The sequence below is a fragment of the Mugil cephalus genome, chromosome 2 (assembly GCF_022458985.1).
Source record: "Mugil cephalus isolate CIBA_MC_2020 chromosome 2, CIBA_Mcephalus_1.1, whole genome shotgun sequence".
Lineage (NCBI taxonomy): Eukaryota > Metazoa > Chordata > Actinopteri > Mugiliformes > Mugilidae > Mugil > Mugil cephalus.
In genome coordinates this window covers 12,108,236-12,128,561 of record NC_061771.1, presented here as the reverse complement: position 1 = coordinate 12,128,561, position 20,326 = coordinate 12,108,236, and the positions used below count along the sequence as shown (strand labels likewise).

The 20,326-nt window shown below is 43.9% G+C and overlaps 1 protein-coding gene across 1 annotated transcript in view; it reads right to left on the bottom strand.

Moving 5' to 3' along the window:
• Window positions 1-15,446, bottom strand: part of neurl1aa (neuralized E3 ubiquitin protein ligase 1Aa) — a 37,707-nt gene extending 22,261 nt beyond the window's left edge. The window contains exons 1-3 of the mRNA XM_047579156.1: window positions 15,177-15,446; window positions 5,086-5,336; window positions 4,595-4,916 (exon numbers count right to left, since the gene is read on the bottom strand). Of these exons, the coding sequence (XP_047435112.1) occupies window positions 4,595-4,916; window positions 5,086-5,336; window positions 15,177-15,210 (607 nt within the window). The 5' untranslated portion in view covers window positions 15,211-15,446. The remainder of the gene's footprint in view (window positions 1-4,594; window positions 4,917-5,085; window positions 5,337-15,176) is intronic.
• Window positions 15,447-20,326: the final 4,880 nt, after the last annotated feature.

Genomic DNA, 20,326 nt, shown 5'->3' with positions numbered 1-20,326 from the left:
CCATCCTTCAGGGAAGTCCCACAGAGGGCCCCTCTTGATTAAAGCTCTGCTGTGACTGACTCACTCAGTCTGAGTCCAGCTGGCTTCACAACAGCTGGAATTATTCAGCTCCTCAGCCTCCTTCTTGATGTCAAGTGAAGTCCTGCTGTGTGTTTGAGTGTGTGTGAGTGTATGTATGACAGGCGCAGCTAACCCTACGAACCAGGAAATCGGTATATATTGAAGAGCTTTTGCGGCTTGTTGGATTTCAAGCCTTTGGGGACAGCTCAAGTCTACCCAAGAGATTATCCTGCCAAACCTCCACAATATTATATTTGCCCTGGCACAGTCAATCACTTGCTACCTCGGGCACTTAAGCAGAGACATCACCTTATCTGAAATTTTTTCTCACCTGCATAAAATAGAGAAATGTTCAATAATTCAGACTTTGTCACAGCGAAGAAGAATGCACCAGAAAGGAAGCATGCCTATGATGAAATTGCTTGTTTGTGGTGCAGGATTCGCAGCCAGAATCTGCGTTGGCTTCCCATCATTTTTGCTTCTGCTTCATTAACATGTGGCAATATGGGCGGGGAGGATCTTAAATTGCTGTCATCCTGCTTGCAGAGGTGTGAAAGCACTAAATCATCCCCGCCCTCCCCCAGTGTTTCCGTCATGTCTAATGTATCCCCATGGTGATTCCAGTGGGATGGATTATCACACGACACAGCTCCTATTTCAATCTTTCTACATCAAAGGCGTTCCATATGTCGCCCAGGGTCATCCTTCGCTCATCTGCTTCTGCTCTGACCTCAGAGCAGCCGCGAGGTATTGAACAGATGACACATTGCAGCCCACTGCACCGCTCCGTACATTAGAATGCAATGCTATGAAATGAAGGGCCTGTGATCTATATTTTTAAATGACCGGTGTGTCAAATTAAACTTGTATGTGAAAGAGAGGTCAACTACTAGTGACCTTAAATTATTAAAATTTATAAAAGCCAACTGATTAAAAATGTTGACATTTTAATTGCATTGTTTTTAGCAACCTCCTCATTACACTTTATAGAGGGTATGCATGTGACGTCACTGCAAGCGAAGTCTCCGTGGTTACGGACACTGAGTGGCAAAAAGTGACAGCTGAACATGGAGATTAGCAATATTACTGTCTAAATTGTAGAATTCATTTTTTTAATTCATTTTTAATTTCACCAACAGAGTTGAAAAGCATTTGGAGATATCTGTAAAAATATATCTCTGACTGCCAAAGAAAAGAAAAGTAAATGGATCGCTGCATTAGAAGAAACAACTGGAATCCAGGCACCGAAAGCTGGTGTTGTAGTTCACATTAAGAGTCAGGTAATATTAATTTATGATGAGGTTTTTATGAGGTCATGAAGTTACTTCTTAAATTACATTCTGGAGGGCGGTCAGATAAGTTTGTGGTTGTTGTTGTTTTGGCGTTTTCACTGTGTTTTTACCAAACATGATTATCAGTGAATGCTAATTTTGCTCCTTATCTAATGCTTAATTGTGGTAATATGTTGGTAGCTATGTTTACACAGATGCTTCTATTACACTATTCAGAATAAAACTGCCTCACGTAACCACCCCACTCAGAAGTGAATGACCTGATCAGATGTACAGGGGATTGGTATAAACCTTTGATAACCCATAGCCTGGTGCCTGGCAACATGACATTTCGATTTCCTTATGGAGCCTGTTTCAACGCTAGTCCTAAAACCATTAAGGTGCGATTAAGGATGTGACATAAAGTGAGTAAGGCATTCTCAACAAATCCCTTAATTGTTGTTAATTGTTCGTCCTTTAAAGTCATTTCGCTGTCAATATTTTATAAAGGATGAGATAGCAGACTCTAAACAGCTCGCTTCTCGGATGGCAGCCATGTTGTTGCAAGCGAATTCAACTCCATAGTGCTCAGATTGCATGTATGACTACGCCGCTGTTATTCTTTTGTCCGTCACCACATAAAGCTCACCCAAACAACTGGATCGGCCTGGCAAGTCTTTGCCAGAGCACACTCAGTTGCCAATTTGAGACCAACTTTCCACAACAAAACATTTGGAGTCACGGATATTGGTCCGGTTTTGAGGCAAAATAATCCATTGTACTGAGCATATTTGAGCCACGTAGGGTAAACATCAGGTGATGAGCTCCCAGGAGGAAGAGAAACGTGGAGGAAGGAAAACGTCTTCTGCTGAATCAATTCAGTGTTAGAGACAAAGTTGGAGAAAAGTCTTCTCTTCAGTGTCTTTAATAACAAGCTCCTCTGACAAGACCTCCACTGTATTATCTAGACATCACTCAGGATGAACCAGAGCATCCATCTAAATGTTCAAACAAAAACAAAAATAAAAAGCTTAAACATATCATGAGAGAATACTGTGAGAGAGAACAGGGAAACAACCCGGTAAATAAATGGGTGACAGAAAATGTGCTGCATAATGAAACAGCTGAAAGGACGATGCAGCTGATCTGTTTAGGCAGCTTCTGAAGGCGTGTGTGTGTGTGTTTGCATGACGCACTGCTCCCACTGAATAGACACCACAGGCCTTCTGCTAATTGAAATGAGAGGACTGCAGCGCACACGCAAGCTGCACGAAATGTCTTTGAGTGAGAAACCTAATCCGCCGTTGAATTTTCATTCAATCTTTATGTAGCGAGTATTAGGGTTTCCAGGGAAGCCCGATGAATAATTTCACTAGCTGCTGGAAAACACTTAAATTGATTTAATATAAATGGTATTGATCCCTGAGTGGGAATTTGGTCAGCACAGCCGCAGAGAATAGAAGCATAGTTAAGGGAGAGTGGGAGATTTGAGTCAGAGTCCTATAAAGGATCTGAATGAAAGTAAAAAGGGGCTTTGTGACAATTTGAACTTTTCTGTAACATATAAGTCAGTTATTTAGGCACCAGAACATTTAACAGGAACGTAAAAGCAATTAAAGAAATTCGATCTTTTAGCCACTTCTACATGTGTTGTCTCCCAAGCTGTGGGTTTAATTGAGACTGTAGCAGGAAGGAAAGAAGAGCTCCTGAAATGCCACATGAAACAAGGAGCGAAAGCGAGGAAAAGGGCCTCAGATGTGAGAGCCCAGGGGCTTATCCAGAGATAAGGAAAGGTTCATGGAGCGTTACTAGTAGAAACACAACGCACAGAGCTGATACAATTGGCCATTCAGCGTCACAAAGGGATGTGTCTAGTCTAGATGATGTATTTCTATGTCGACCTTCGGTAGCGCTCCACCCCTCTGAGGAGGCCTCTGTTTGCCGGGGCAGATGTCAGTCAGAAAGCCCCCTGAGGAAAAGGAGCCCCTGCTCCGTGGGCTGCTCTACGTATCGCCTGACTGTAAAGAGTCAGCATAGATGACACAAGTAGGTCCAAGGAGATGCCTGCTTTCGATTGTAGTGGCTCTTCACGCAGTGTTTCAGTGTTTCAGAAAATACATTTCAGAGTAGTGATCTCTGATCGATATTTAAACCATTTTCGTGTGATATCATTGTTTCCTATGGGCAGTTATTGATTTAAGACAGATGCTCTGGATTTATAAGGAGTTAGAAAGTGCTACTTGTCAGCTTTGGGGACGCCAACACAGAAAGGAGAAAAAAAACAAAACAAAGCATGTGGATTCCCTCATTCTCAAGACACTAAACATCCACCCCCTCCCTGCCTGGAGATACCAGTGTCAATCAACACAGTGCACGATTACAATCAAAAGCACTATCTATGGGACATGTGACCCCTGGTTTATTTTTACAGCGTCAGAGCAGATGACAGCACTGAATCTCCAGGGAAAAGAAGAATGTATATGTACTCTCCCATCAAGGCCACGGCTATACTATCCTGTGCTATGCCTATGTGGTATGTATGCTAAGCTATCTAGCATACCATGATGATGCACTATGCAAACTATGTGATCCAAGTATTGCTCAGATATAGAGAGCTTTTGTTCACCGTCATACCATTGCTTCAGGGGTGGCTTCACTGTACACAAGGTATTCTAGAAATTAATGTTTACAGTAAACCAAAGCAAGGGGAAAACCTGCATTGTGCTGTGGCAATGTTGATAGTAAAAGCAACAAAATGAGAAGTCATCTATAAATATCTTCACACCTCATGCCTTTGAAAACCCCCTTCGAAAAAAAAAAAAAAAAAAAAACAGTCTCCACTCGGATGTGTGCAACATAATACGGCAAAACACTTTAGGTGAGAGCTTTCAGACAGAAGATAATGTTTGGGGGGACATCATTCAGGAGGATCAGGACTGGTTTTGGGCCTTTGGGGCACCTATATTTCCCCTCTCAATTTGATCAAAATTTTACTGAATGGATATGCTTTCAGTAGTATTCACTATGTTACACATGTTAAAAGTAAATTCAGCTTTTAGGGCCAAATAATCTATTGGGTCACCTCTGCACTCTGAAACTAGAGGGAAATGGCTGACTTGACCCTTTCCAAAGGCAGCTTCTAACCCTTTTTACATGCTATTTCTTATTTTTTTTAGTTCATATTTATCCGTGTGGTCTTTGTTTTGATTTGTGCAGCCTGGTTGGTAAATTAGCATAGCCCCTTGCTCCTTCTGCCGTCTTACCTAGCAGCTGCACTCCGCGGGTCAGACCGTAAACATCAATGAGGGCCCAGAGGGGCTCAGCTGTGCGGACTCCGCTGAAGAACAGCATGGGACTGGACTCGTTAATGCGGTAGAAAACCCTGCCTTTCTTGTCAACCCAAAAGGCGATGACATTGCCCTCGTTGGCAAACTCCTCAGGCAGTGCCTTTGCCCAGAAGCCGGTCTGGGACACCAGGTCTGGACAGGCATACTTGGGCAGGTTGTCCGGGTTTATCCTGGAGGGGTCTTTGGAGGTGAAGCCCAAACGCAGAGCCCCACTCCAGCAGCATTGCTTTTTAGTAATCTGTGGAGAAGAGAACCAGATGTGGCCTTATTGGCTAATAAATTACAGAGTAGCAGTGTCGCTGAGTTTACATCACAAGACTCATTTTAAAGGTCAAGCTAAGCTAAAAACAGCACAATAGTTTGGCAGACTCATAGCGTCAAAAGAGTTCCATTCTGCGAAAATATACCTTGAGGCGGACTTGCTCATAGAGCCCAATGGGCCTGTGGCTGAAGGTGATGGCATTGCAGAAGCTGGCCTGTCTCTTTACGGTCTTCTGGGTAAGGTCCATGACAATTTGCGATCCCTTGGCATTTGGATGGAAAAGAAGAGGGCTGATAGGAAGGGGCCCGCCGACGCTGCCATACTGGATGGGCAGACATCTTTTGGGTTTGTGGTGACATCGGTGCGATGTGGACGGAAACGGGCCACCGAGGGAGTCTAGCACAAAGAGAGACAAAAAGAGATCAGAAGACACAAATGGGGAGTCGGGGCTTCGGTTCAGTCTTTGTAGTTAGTATCTGAGGTTTTCAGTTCACAGAAAATAACACTGCATATGATTGTATAGTCTAGAGTTTCTGAGTATAATTAGGTCTTTGTTGATTATTTGTGGACTCAAGAGTTAGAAGCTAATCAGTGATTATCACACTCAGACCTGCAGGGGGAAAAAAACAAATTTCCATGCAGTACAAGGCTGCAACACACGTCACAGATGGAAATAATGCTCTTCAGTTATTCACCAAGTGAACTGTTGCCAGACAAGCAGTGATTCTGAAATCCACTAGGTGTTAAGACAGTGTTTTGTGTGTTTTTTTTCAATTTTCAACATATTACATACTATATTTTTTTCCAAATGAACTCATATAAAACATTATCGGTGTAGCCCAACAAACAGCAGAGATGAGGCTTGGACAGGGCAAGAAACTGTTTGGGGCTTCCAGCCAACAGGGGCTCCCCAAAGGCTAACAAACTCTAAACTACAGCAGCGGCAGTGTGCTAAGTTTTTAATTACAATATTAGACCTTCTTAAGGGGGGCTCTCAACCATACTCATACACATGTTTTGTGTACAAGTCTTTAAAGTAGTTAGAAATTCCAACAGCGCCAGGAGTCAAGACGTTTGCATCAGTCAACTTGTTAGCTACGAGGCTGGAAGAACATGAATCAGCTAGTAGTTAAAGTATTAACACTCTGTAATTACTTTTTTTTTTAGTACTGTTACTAAAATACACAGGGTGTACATCGTTTCTAGAGTTTTACCTGCGGTTTTATACAACATTAGAGGGGGGCAACACGCTAATTTGGGCAATATTTTATTCTTTAACTGGAAATGTTCGCCTAAGGTTCGCCCAATAAAAAACAACCAGATAATTCCATTACTAGTTCCAGTTAAGGCTAAATCACACTGATTCATCCCAAAACCCAGATGTTTAGTGGCCTGCAGAGGGAGGCTTGACTGACTTAAAATTTGAATTAAGTGCATGAGCACTAGACGTGTCTGAATGGAGTCCGTCAGAGAGGGGGGAACGAGCGCAGATATTCAGCAGCTACTAGAAACAACGTGTACTGCAGCAATTTTCACTGATCTTCCAGAGTGGCTGAGTGCCAGATTAAAACGATTAAATTAGTATTCTGTAACTGAATCGAGTGGAAGTTTTTGTTCCAAGAAATCCACTCTCTGACACTCAGTATGTTACCGGTATAGGATGTTAGATGGTTTCCATAAGTTTGCGTTTGAACATTCCAACGTTTTGTGGTAAATGAGCGTAATCTGTCTTTGCTGATGGGTCCACTTTCCCTCATTTTGTCAGGTCTCCTTTTACATCACTTACAGATCTGCCTTTCAGCTTTCACCTGGCCATTTACATCTGGTGTGATTTTACTTGTAGAAAGAACACGCAAAGTCTAGAGGTGTCGTCCTTAATTAAAGCACTACACGTCTCGCAGCTGTTTTGCATTACGGACTATTCAGGCTACTGTCAGCGCACAAATCGCCATGTCTCTACTCAGATTGATCTCTCCTTGTGTGATTTACGGGCTGAAAAGAAATTCCATCTCTTCAAGTCTGAGATTAATACATCAGCATATACGCCAATAAAACCTGATGTTTACCCTGTATGTCTCAGTGAGTCAGCGATGCAGGAAATATTTCAACACCAAATATTTGGCTGCGTATCTAAGGGAAAAAGAAAACGTAGGTAGGCCATCAATCAAGAAGATTAAATGCTAGACATATTTCTACCTCTGTTACAGTATTTAAGAAAGTGATAACACTTCATTCCGCCCTGTGGCAGGTGTCTACTTATAAAAACCTGTCTGTAATTGAAAATGTCACTGTAAAATGATGGTTCGTATTGAGTTAATTGCACCTTGAGATCTCTGTAGACCCACTGTCACAGTCGCAGAGGGCTGTTAAAAGACTGAACAGATGCGAGCTAACACGGTGGCAGCAGATGTCCTGTAGAGCCCTGATAAGAACCTGCAGCTAACAGCACACTCTGTGTTCCCGCTTTCTTTGTGTCGCTCTGGGTTTATCTAGTAATGACCCTTCCAGTTTTACACCTTGTAAGCGTGCCTACAATTCAATCTGGCCCCAACCTAAGGGGTATCGTTGGGGCCTTTTGTCTTAGACAGCGCCACAGAAGAGCAGTTGTTGAATGTGGAGCACGTGGTCCGAGGCAGATTGAGCTGAATGCATTAGTGGGCTCTAAAGAGGCGCAGCTGCTGCGGAGGGAAACAGGCTACGTGTGAATTCATGTTCCTTAGCAACCCCTCGTATCTAAAGGTCTTGATCAGCTCACTCTTTCACTCAACGGCCATCAGCTTGGAGACAACAGATGCCTTATGGTTATCCGGACACAAGAGAATGATATTTATAGTCTTAGAACATTGCTTTTTGCATCCCAGCTTGCATCCGTGAGCCATTAAAAAAAAGTAGTATACAGAGCAAAAACTGTAGCTTATTTTTTATCTTTTATTTGATTCTTTTAATTCTCTCAACAACCCAGCTTTAATGAGCTCTGCAGGTATTTGGATCAATATTGTGATTTGAGTCTTCAAGTGCTCTCCACTCCTCTTGGTATCCAAGGGAACATGGGAGGAAGCAGATTGCAGTTTCTATGGCTGATCTGACCTTTTGTTTGATTTATATTGTGCTTGTGTTGATATATATATATATTATTTTTTTTGGGGGGGAAATGGTGAACTTATTTTGAGGACAGCTCGGTTCATCTGTTATTGTGAGTTGTATCTCTTGGGATGCAACTTTTTAACACAGTCAGCATGTTTGTTAGCCCCTACATTTGTTCCTCTGACTCCTGAATGGTGATGTGGCTGTCATTTAAGGAATAAAGACTGCCATGCAGGTACACACCATCCAGTCATTCATCCCCATTTATATGAACCAGATATCTTGGCTCGTATTTTATATTCTCACAAATATTTTGCCTCAAGGCTTTAATTTTATTTAATGTACAAGTTTGTGCAAACACAGATCAAATGTGCCTCGAGCGCAACGACTAAGTGCCGGTCTCAGTCCTCCAATTACCTCAGCAACACAAATCCTGGAGCAGTCTCATGTGTTCAGAGGCCGAGATGTGACCCCTTGATGTTAATGCCTTGTGCGTAACGTCAGTCTGACAGCTGCCTCTTATAAACCTGTGTTTGTACACGCAGCTTTATGCTGCGTTATCTGGGAAAATGCAGTTTTAACAGCCTCTCCGGAGTGATTTTGCCAAAAGGTCAAGGATGTTTTATTATGAACAAACAGGGTGAAAAGCTTTTATTCCTCAGCCCCGCAGTGTAGAGGTCTTTATCCCCCTAACAACAACAACACACGGGACAGCTACAATCTCTCATCATAATACGCAGACTAGTGTGCAGCTAATACCTGTCAGGCCGCGGGGAACATCTCTGTGCAGCAGCGGGCTAATCTGGCACCATTTCATGTGGCTAATGATGGCCACTGAGAGGTTACCTGTGTGTGTGTGTGTGTGCATGTGCACCAGTGTGAAACGTTACTCTCAAAGCATCAGCTAATTGGTTTACCATGCAAATAGGATTTCGAGGCCGGGAGAAAACCGTTCAAATATTTGCTGAGCACTGTTTGGTAGGCAAATCACTTCCTGGATCTGAGGCGCGACGGTTTAAGTTACTCCCCAACTGTAACGTTTCCAGATTGTTGCAGATTCATATGCTGTATTAAAATACATGGAAATAGGCGGGCGACATGGAGGCTATACTGGTTCATGTCCGCCATCCTATATCCAGAGTGTGAAGAATCACGTTTTGTTCTGGTCTAAACTAGCTATTGTTCTCAGCAGCATCATGTTTCTAAGGAACAGTAAAACAAGGCTTAGCTGATATCTGTTGATGCCATTGACCCAGATCTCCACCGCAATGTCTAACTTTAGCACCATGGAAACAAGATGAGTCTGCAGCAGTCATAACAGCCTCTCAGAGCTCATGAAGCACAGGTAGCCCACATATCTACCCACTCCCTGCACTTGTTGCTATGTAAAGTCCACCTCATCCTAGGAGACTTCAAACACAACACACACACACAAGCAGGCCCCGTGTGTATTCAGGACAGTAATTCGTCTTAAATATTTAAGCCGTTTGGGAACATGGGAATGCAGAAGAAGGCAAATTAGTGTGGTGGTGTAATGTCAAATAACACATTTTTATGTGTTTACATTCCACTGAAACTTATCACGAGTATTTATTTAGCCATTAAAGTTGATGTACCGTTGTACTTTGCGAACACAATGCAGACTTTTTAGCCTTAATGTAAATTTTGTTCCCTTTGAACGATAGAAAACATTACCATCTTAGGAGGAAAGATAAAAAAAAAACATGAATTTCCTCCTTTCCTCCTTTAGCGTTACTCGTGTGAAATGTTACCACTCTGTTTTTTTACGAGATGTTTCTGTGCAGATCAGCTGACAGTGTCATTTACAACACCGCCAACAAGCCTGGAGGGCGATGACAAACAACTTCTTAATGATGTTTACATTGCAGTGTCTGGATGATGCATTCAATCCCACTGACTCATGACAAAATGGCATTTCAGCCTGATGTAACACCAACTGCGAAATGAATCACGCTTAATAGCGACAATTAATCATGTGCATTATCGTTTAGGCTTAAGAGCAGCTTGGGGAAGGGGACGCGTTTCGGCCTGCGCACGGGCTCGCAGCTCGTGTGTGGCGTAGTTCACAGGGTGTTAGGTTTACGCCGCCTCTTCACGGCGTGTGACCGCCGCCGCGGTAGCAGCCGCAGGACGAGAAACCCAATAGGTACTGACAGTAACTGTAGCTGCTGCTCTACCTGTGGACAGGTACCGTGAGCTCATCCAGGCTCATCACTCATCACGCCGGAGGCGACTACAGCGGCCGATGCGCTGCTAGGCAACATTGTAGCAGATCTATTTGTTCAGCGTTTGTGTTTGTGCTCTGATAAAGTCCGGGAGATCCTGTCATTTAAACTTACTATAAATTACCCCCCATAGGCGAGTCAGTGGCTTTTTTATTGACTCTGTAATTGCGTCATAATCAGACTGAACCAACATTCCTGTTCCTGTGAAGTTCCAAGCTACGTCTGCTGTCGTGGTCTCATCAGCCCGTCCCAGAGCTTCATGGCTTCCTATAGTTATCCACTCCTACCTGGATGAACAATTTCTCAACCTGCCCGTGATTCCTCTTATACTCTCAAACTGTCACATGAGATCATCTTTATCGTGTATTATTAGAGTCTGTGTTTCCTTCAGTCCGATGTTAAAAGGGAGTTTTTCTTTGCCACCGCCATCTTCAGGCTCGCCCTGGAGGTCTCAGGCAGTTTTCTGTAAAGCATCTCAAGATAATTTGTATTGTTATTGACGCCATATACATAAAACTGAATTGAACTGAAATTGTTTGGGTGCAAGTTACAGATTCTTTAACAAGTTATCTAAACTGCTGCTGCTGTTCTTATTTTCAAGGCTGAAGCTCGGTAGTTAACCATCATTCGACTGGATTAGAATTATCTGAGAGTGATTGTGACAACAGAAAGTGATAAAGTGTTCAAACTTTTGCCTTTAAAACTGGACAGCTTCCACCAACACAACGGGGACTCTCTGTTTTTCATTAATCAAACGAATCAAAATACTGAAGTAGCCGAGTAGTTATAAACGTGAGACTTCCTGCAGACTTTCAGCCAAAAGAAAACCTGGACCACTTCAAAAGTTAAAAAGAAATCTATACTGTATATGGAGGAAGTGCCGAACTGCAGTAGAACCTGATTGTCTCGCCTGCTGAGGTAACTGAAAGCAGACACTAGCAGGCTAATTCTGTTACTGCTCAACTGAGTGAAGATTAGTTTCGCTATTGGGTCATTTTAGCCCACAAAAAATGTCATCACGTAGTCAGCACTTCCTACACACACAGTATAGATTCTTTGTTTTTTTTCAGTATGAAGTCATCTAGTTTTTCTTTTGTTGACATTCAAGCTAATTGCAGGCTCCTGGTTTTATTATTGGTGCTTTATAAATAAACCTGAACTAATCCCCGATCAGGCTTAAACCCTCGGCGGAGAAACTTTGTGTGTGGCCGATCAATAATTCACACTGAGACGACCTGCCAGGGAAAGGTGAGACGGGGGATGTGATAAAGCCAGGCTGACGTCATCCACTACAGCCCGCTAGTCGTCACGAGCAGAATAACACAACAGCGATCAATAAATAATCATATCACTAGACTTCATACAGTGGAGCACAATGCAGTGCGAAGACGCTTCTCTGAAAGCGAGCGACAGCAGGCTGGCGGAGAGGCGGAACGAGACGCAGTGTGTACACACTGAAAGCAGGCGAGATGCTTTTCAGCTCGGCTCTGACTGGAAGTTATCATGTGGGCGTTTTCTCGAAGGTGACCCGTCAACATTGAGGCCTGGACGCACGCACACTCACAAAGACACACACAGGATTTTGCATGCTAGCCGGACAAACAGGAAGGTCAGTGCCGCACAAGTCGGCACGTGAGCAGATTTATTGTCCGTGCGTTAATGTAGGTGACAGACGGTTGCCCCCGGACGCGCCGCCTTGAGTTTGAAGAAGTAACAATTACATGGAAGACACTGACGCATGCTTCTAGCAGTGCCACTTGACCCTGAGACATATGTTTCCTTCAGAGTGTACCTGAGTCATACCGTCTTTCTAGCTCCAAGACACACAAAGAAAGAAGATGCAGAGGAAGTAGAAAAAGGAAGTATTCGTAGAAGTGGTCGCACAGTGCATGAAATCGCCGCCGACTTCACTGGGCAGTCAATAACCTGAAACAGATTCCATCAAATAACCTAAAGAGACATGAACTGTTTCGGGGAAGTTAAGAATCTATACTTTTGTTTTACGTGGCACCTCTCGCGCTCAGTGCTGCCCTTGAATTTGGACACTGGATCGAATTGACTTCGAGCGGAGCCAGACGCCCCATCGAATCATCCGCAGACACTGGCCCACTTTCAGTCAATCGGGAGCACAGAAGTGGAGCTCCCACACACTCAGCAGACGCAATTATGCAAGCAGCTCTGCAAACACTGTTTGGATGTGCTCTGGTGCTTCACACCTGAGAACAGACGCCTGCAGAAGTGCAATTTTAGAACGCATAATGTGATCCCCCGGCAGTCTCTCTGCTCCCATGCGAACACATTAGAAACAGTGACAGTTTTAATGGATTTAACTTTAGGAAGATCCAATGCCAGTTCCCTTTGCCCCCCCCCACCAAAAAAAAAACACAATCACTATAAGACTTCAGAGAGGATTATCTGGTTCTTTAAATTTAGCTTCTCCGTCCAAGAGAGAAGCAGTTAAAGGAATCGAATGCTTTCTATCAATGGCTCTGGGTCGCCATAGCAACGGTTGTACTTTGATATTAAATTTAGTTTAACCCTCTTCCTACTGGGACTGAAAGGCTGTAATTTAGCAGCAATCACCACACAGACACCTTTCATTCTACTCTGAGGTCAGCATGTTTATCGCTCCGCAATAGGGTCGCACGGTTAGTCGACAACCTGATTAATACGTTTCAGAAAAATAACAGTGGGCCTGCCAATAACATTCTGCCATGACTCGTCTCTGATGGATCGACGTGTACCTCACTAAGGAACAGACAGCTGCTGTCAGTTACCACGCGCCGGCCATCGTTAGTGCTGGGGAAACAGGAAAACACAGAAACACAACAGGAAGAAGCTATTTGTAAACACCACAGGAAACAACCACAGGCACATGTCCAAAAACGAAATCAATCAACCAAACAAACAAACAAACAAAAAAAAGCAGGAATTACGCTGTTTTTTTTCTAAAGCAACATGTTAAAGCTAATAAGCGAACTTCGGGAAAACGGTGGCCTGCAGTTGTTTAGTTTATAATTCCATTTTTAAGTTCGGAAAATGCTTGTGGTATCGCAACGAGTCAATACAGCCCTAGATTCTCTGTGGTACTCAGTCAGATACGGATCAGACAGTAAGAGAACTAGAACGTTTAATAAATAACCAAAGCAAAAAACACTTTGCTCAAAGGAAAGACGTTTTACTAGTCAATGATAAATAAATGAATTTGTTTACGGCATACTGAATATTTTACTAAACACAAACAATCAGTTTTTAATCAGTTTCAGTTCAACATTACTTCTTTTAAATCTGTTCATCAAATCTTTCAGCACTAATAAGCACTTTGTGAATCACTGACTTTACTCCAAAGGTTTTTTTTTAAATCATATTTTGTGTAATAATAGCCAGCTCACAGTCGATGTAGCACTCTGAGTTAAAAATATGAATTAAATTCAAACTATATGCTGACTGGTCCAGTCGTGACTGTGTTGCTGCTTGTTCATTTTCTCCTGCAAGCGGCCGTTTCTGTCAAAGTTACTTTATTCTAAGAGGTGCAGTTAATATCCATGTTAACCAGTAGCATTAGCAGCTGTGCCTGTGAGGCCGCGTCCAGGACACTGAAAAGTCAGCTCTCCTTTTTGGATAGTATTTTTCAGCATAACACAATGCAAGAGTACACCAATCAGCCACAACATTAAAACCACTGATAGGCGACGTGAATAACACTGGCCATCTTGCCTGACATAGACACACACACAAAAACGTAAAAAAGTATCGGTGGGTTGATCCACAGAGGCCCCTCCCCTCAACCCATAGGACCCAAAGACCCCCGCTGACAACATCCTGTTACCAGACACCATAAGACACCCTCAGGAGACCCATGTCCATCCTCTGATGAGTCACAACTGTTTTGGATGCACAACGGGGCCCTACACAACATTAGGAAGGTGGTGATAGTGTTATCCTTGATCAGTGTAATTGTACGACTGACAACGTATCTCAGACAGCAGGTAATACACTATGTAACGCTGTGTCAGGTGTGCTTTCAATTCAAACGCTAATTGCATGAGGTGTTTGACCTTGATCCCAGAGAAAAGGAGCTCTTCCTGCCGTCTTAGCCTGTCCCTCTTTGGGTAATTGGATTAATCTCGGGGCTTTAATTAGAATGATCAGGTGGCTGCAGGAGCAGAGACTCGGCTCAACTCCCACAGGTTCACACATACAGTATATATAGACATGGACACCACTATGTTCACCATAACGTGGATGTGGATGAAGGCAGTTAATCACTGGATTGGCAGCGTTCAGTACCTGTGCTTCTCCTGCTCTCTTACTGTGTTGCGGTGGAGGTGGGAGGGGTGGTTGTACTTTCTTGTTGTTCTCTGTACATGTATTGCTATATGTCGCCACACAGGGCCCGAACCTGACCTACATTTTTGTAAATAAACCTCCACAGAAGCCACAGTGTCAGGTCCCACTGTCAATAACCAACAGAGCAACCCTCAGCTGGTGCGTTCTGCACAGTGATAACCAAAAACCAAAGCTGTCCGCCCTCACTGTGAACATCACCGGACAATGCAAGAACAAACCAATGTATGGATTTCCACAGCTGCACACGCTCCGTTTATTAATGAGGGGAAACCACGGCAGCGCGCAGCCAAGAGGGGAAAGCCCACAACTTTCCACGCAGAGGACGCGCCGCGTTAACGCCTCACTTGCAGTATGTAGGTGCCGTTAGCGCGCGCGCAGGTGAGGCGGAGGTGCCACCCCGTTTCTCGTTCATCAAAGGGGGCCGCCGAGCGCCTCTAGACCTCCGCTCCGATCACCGGAGTGACGTAACCGTAGCTGTAGCGGTGAAACGGGACCCGACGGCGCACGGATGAACGCACACGGCACGCGACGGCGATTCACCTAGAGCGTTCCTTACCGTAGAAGGCATTTCGCGTTATCTGGCCCCCCATTTCTTTTATTCCTCCAGTGTCCGCTTATCGCCGGCGTGGATTACTCAGATGCTCTCGTGGTACGGCCCAGCGCTCGTGACATGCTCGCATCCGAAGGTAGCCTATCCCCCACTCTCCTCCGAATGGATGCAAACACTGGAGAGGAGCGCGCACACCTCCTTCTAGTGAGCGTAGGGGACACACATCCGTGAAGGCAACCTCCTCCTCCTCCTACCCCCCCACAGCCGCTCATTCACCGAGCGCTCTCTCCGCCTCCCTCCCTCCCACACCCACTCACTCCCTCGAATTTGCATAGAAGGTGGAGACTGTTAACGCTGTCACTGCCGCGCATAGCTGCTATTTCTGGGCCGCGAGGCGGAGAGACGGCGATGTAGGATTATAGGATATGCAGCCTACTGCAGGATGTTTTGCCCTGTCTATGAAATTTAGCGGTGAACTAATGAAATACAACAATGTCCGCAGGAAGCTTGGCTACTTAAAAATAGAAACTCACACAGCAAGTGGCCACATTCTTCACTCTCAGCACTCAGTCTTTCACCTTCCATGCTTCCTTATGTGCCCAGGGCCCCTGGTTGACCCCTCGAGAGTCAGGCCTCGACTGGAGCTGTCATCACGTATCCGTGGCGACCTCGCGGCCCTCGGCCCTCAGACACCAGCGCTTACCCCGGGCCTGAAGCTGCAGGCGCTCAGATAAGGACAGGGTGACGTAAACAAGACGTAGTAGGTGATGGAACAATCAGCGTTTACAGCAGGAGGTGGAAAGCCAAGGAGCTCCAGTGGCGTTTTGCATTTGTCCGCCTTCAACAGATGGACAGGGGTACACTACTGGAGAGAGGGTGGATTGGGTTGATTAGACTTTTTTTATTTATTTTATTTCACCCACAAATTTAAATTTCTTTAAATACACATTAAATAAATCCAACATATTTTAGTAAAGGAATAGCTTAATATTGAATGCAAAATGATAATAATAATAATACGTATTTATGAGTAGCACCAGGCCAAGTTTAATATACACATGAATAGGTAGTATTATAGGTACTTAATCTGTTAATCAGTTTGGGGTCCTTGGCCTGAAAAATGTTGAAGACCCCTCCATTAACAGGATCCATCCCGCAGGTCCCTGGCCTGGCAGGCCTTGAAGGTGACATCAAATGCCCCTTTTCACGAGTTGATATACGTTTAAGATTCAGTAGAATCTATGTTACATGCTTTGGTCAAAAATCCTTAACGACTGTGTTAAGCAGACCCCTGTTCCCTGGGTCAAAAACAGCCTTTTTCACAGTAACCCATTTCAGTGCGATCCCCCACCCACCTGAGTATGCCCTCCAGTAGTGTTGCCTTGGCAATCGTCCAGCTCATCGATATACTACGACAGCGTGGCGCTCTGAAGCCATATCTCTCCATCTATTTGTAGTTGTAGTTGTTGGAGTTGAACCCAGACAAGATGTTTCTGAATGTTTGGGGAACTGAATGTTCCTTTGAGCCGCTGTTCGCTAGCCTGCCAGGTGGCGAACGGCTGGGACGGACCCAATGTGATGCCTAATTTAGTGCAGTTTAGTGAAAGCCACGCAACGTATCTGTGGTACAGAACAGTCCCGATAAGAAGATTTAATGCCACTTTGGTTCCTCCTGAGGCTGGGATTCAGCGTAAAGACACTTGTGAGCCTTCACAGACGAGCACAGGAGAGCTCACATGGCAGGCTCTGAAACGAAATGTGGCTTCACTAGCATCGTAGCTACCCGTGCACAGGGAAGGAGGGCACGGTCTGAAGCCGTGTAGGGACATGTCTTGTATTCAGAACAAATGGCCTACACTACCAGTCAAAAGTTTGAGCACACTTCCTCATTAAATTGAATAAAAGGTGTGTCCAAACTGTGTCTGGTAGTGTACACCTGGCTCAACTCTGAATTGGCTCACTGAATGACACATTTTCACTTTTAGTTCTAACTGTCATAACAAACTGTCTGTTTGCTTAGAAAAACTGATAAAATCTCATGCAAACATGGCACACACCTCAATGTAAATGTAAAAAAAAAAATAAAAACAAAAAAAATATGAGAATTGCATCTGATGAGCACATCTCTTTTAAAATGGATGTAGAATTGTCTTCATTTTGGGCGCATTAAATTTAGCAGAGGCGAGAAAAAGTTTATTAGCATTCGCAGACTCATCGGAAAACTGTTATTTACTCTCTAAGTTCTTCGAAATGTTGACATATCCCAATGTGGTTCATTTTGGCCTGACACTCTGTTACAAACTGAATTTTGGGGGGAAAAACAAACCTCGGGGGTGTCAGAGACTCACACACAGATCAAGCTATGCTATGTTGGTGTTTAAAAATTGAGTGTGAAAAAATGACCGCAGTTTTGGGAGGTTACTGGAAGTTGCTGTTTGTGCCGGGAATTTTCTTAAGACTGATCAAAGCCATGCTGTTTTTCTGTTTACAGTGTTTGTGCTACGTTAACCAGCAGAATAAGTGTGGAATTAATGCTTTGGATGTCTGGCTGGGGCCTTTCTGTGGGGAGTTTGGATGGTCTCTGAGGGTTTCGTCCAGGTGGTCTGATTTCTTCCTACAGCCCGAATGTTAGGTTAAGTCTGTGATAGAGGGGTGACCTGTCCTGGGTGTGCCTAATGTTGCCCAGTGATAGCTGGCATACGCCCCGTGACCCCAGTGAGGACAAGCAGCAGTAATGTATAATGAATGAATGCCCTAAATAGAAATTGCACTAACTCAATATAATACATTTAATTGTGTATAAATGTATCCAGGTACGCAGATATCAGCGGTTATATGAATTGCACCTTACAGAAAATGGCACATCATATTTATAGTACCTGATCTTAAACAGTAAAAATGTCTCACTGAGTCACAGCAATAGTTTAATAATCATCCATCCATTGTTTTATTTCAGTTTCTAAGAAGAAAAAGGGAGATGCATTGCTTCTGTACAATAAATCACTAAATCCTGCAGGTTGTAACATTTACATGTCACCGTTTCAATGATTACCACCATGTAACCATAACAAATACTCCAACCCCGCCATGGGATGTTGATCCAAAATGAAATCAGGACCACAACCTCAAGGTTTAGTTTTCTAAATGAGACACTGCAGACCAACACATGGTGTGCACATTTGAGGTGAAGACAGCTGTCGGAGAAGACTCGTGGCACAATGAGAGGCTAGCCACATTTGGTTTTGTGCATCACCTTTGCGGACTATTGGGAAAAATCTGCAGCCAAGAAGTCGTAAAGAAGACTTTAGTCAGAGGAAGTCTTTTAACGTGGCAATCTTCCTTGCAATTTATCGGCCTCCTGACTGCATTTGTCAGCACTGATAGCTCAGATCAGTGGGCCGTATTTCATTTTGATAAGTTAGAGAAGAGATCCTGTCTTGTAATAAAAGTCACACCAACAAATCAGTCGAAACTTAAAAGTCTCCCCAGGGATGACATCATTGCACTAAGGTAGAACAGCGTGTTGTCACGCGATGGACGCGGGGGTAAGAGGAGCGCTGGCTGGAAGCTGGCCAGACAAGTTTCAGGAAGAAACATCCGACTGCAGTGTAACCTTGCAGATACACAACAGAGGAAAGGCCTGAAGAAAAGTGCACTTCCTTGCCTGGCGAACATTGGTGTGTGCTCGAATGCATCACTTGGACATCCTTCCTTTGTACGGTACCTTTTGCTTCCTGTTTTAATAATGCATCCTCCACTCCCCTTCGATGGCCTTAACCTTTAAACAAGAGACCCTTCTTTGGCCCGTAGTCCTCTCTGCGACACCATTGAGGTGCATCTCTGTACATAAAATTGCCTTACATAACTTCCTCAGATAATGTGGCGCATTCCTCATGGCTCACTGCGGTTCAGCTGGTATCAGAGGAGACTGTGCACGCAGACAACAGATAGATATACTGCCTTTCTGGCTGGCAGGTTGCATGTTTTATGTGCAGCGTTAACTCCATCCATATTCCCATGGCTCCGGGGGACGTTTTTGAATAATGCCAAAAGAATTACTAACAGTTCTGTGACTGAGCCCTGGATAGCGGCCAAAAATAAAGGCTGCATATATTTGAATGGGCACTGATGAATTTGGTTTATGCTTTAAATATGTGAGCACCTTTGTCAAGACTGTCCTTATAACACAAACACATACACCGACTCAAGTTTGGATTCTCCTGACTTGCTCTCGAGGGACTGCAGTGGTCTACATTTCCTTGAGTCAAACCGAACCGAACCTTAACAGGACAGTTGACTGATCAGGAATCAGTCGCAGCTCATGACAGATTGACAAGCTAGCTCACTAGACACTGTCAAACTGCACTGAACAACTGTTTTATTTATGTTAAACTCATCCAAAACCGGGGCTGATAATGTGCAATGGATTCAAGCATTTACAATTCAACTATTGCACTTAATATACCAGAAGTGCAACCGCAGACACTATTTAAATAACATTACTCACCAATTTTGAAACCTTGCCCAAGTCTCTTACAAAGCAGTAAAAGGATCAGTTGCTCTCTAATTGAAATCAGACATGTTGCCGACTAGTTCTTTCTCCTTGGAAAGATGCCCTTCAACCAATGCAGAAATAGAGAGAGAGAGAAAAAACCTGTGTACATTATTGGATGGTCCAATAAACAACCACTAAAAAACATTTTAGAAGTGCAGCACCTCGATCTTCAACGGACGCTGCTTACATTTGTGCATTACATTTGTGCTTTTGTTGGTTCTGAATCTCAGTGACCATTCAGCTGTCCCCTGTCGTTAACCTTTATCGTCATTTTGTGTAAAACGCAGATATAAAGATATTTTATTTGCACAGGAGTAGAGTAATGAATGAAAAGAGCCATGCATTCATTTGTGTTAAGAAGGTTTGTCAGTGAAGTCTGTGTATCAGTTTGACCTCCCAAGGCTTTGAGTTTTTATTGAGAGAGTCGTGAAACGGAGGTAAATTCCGTGGAAAAGCTTGGTCTTTTATTAACTCCAGCGAGACACCATAAAATACAACAACAAACCAATAATGCACCAACCAGCACCAGCAACTAACTTCCTGCTATACCCTCCCTACTCCAGATGATTACCAGGAATTAACAGGGGAACCATTTTAAAGC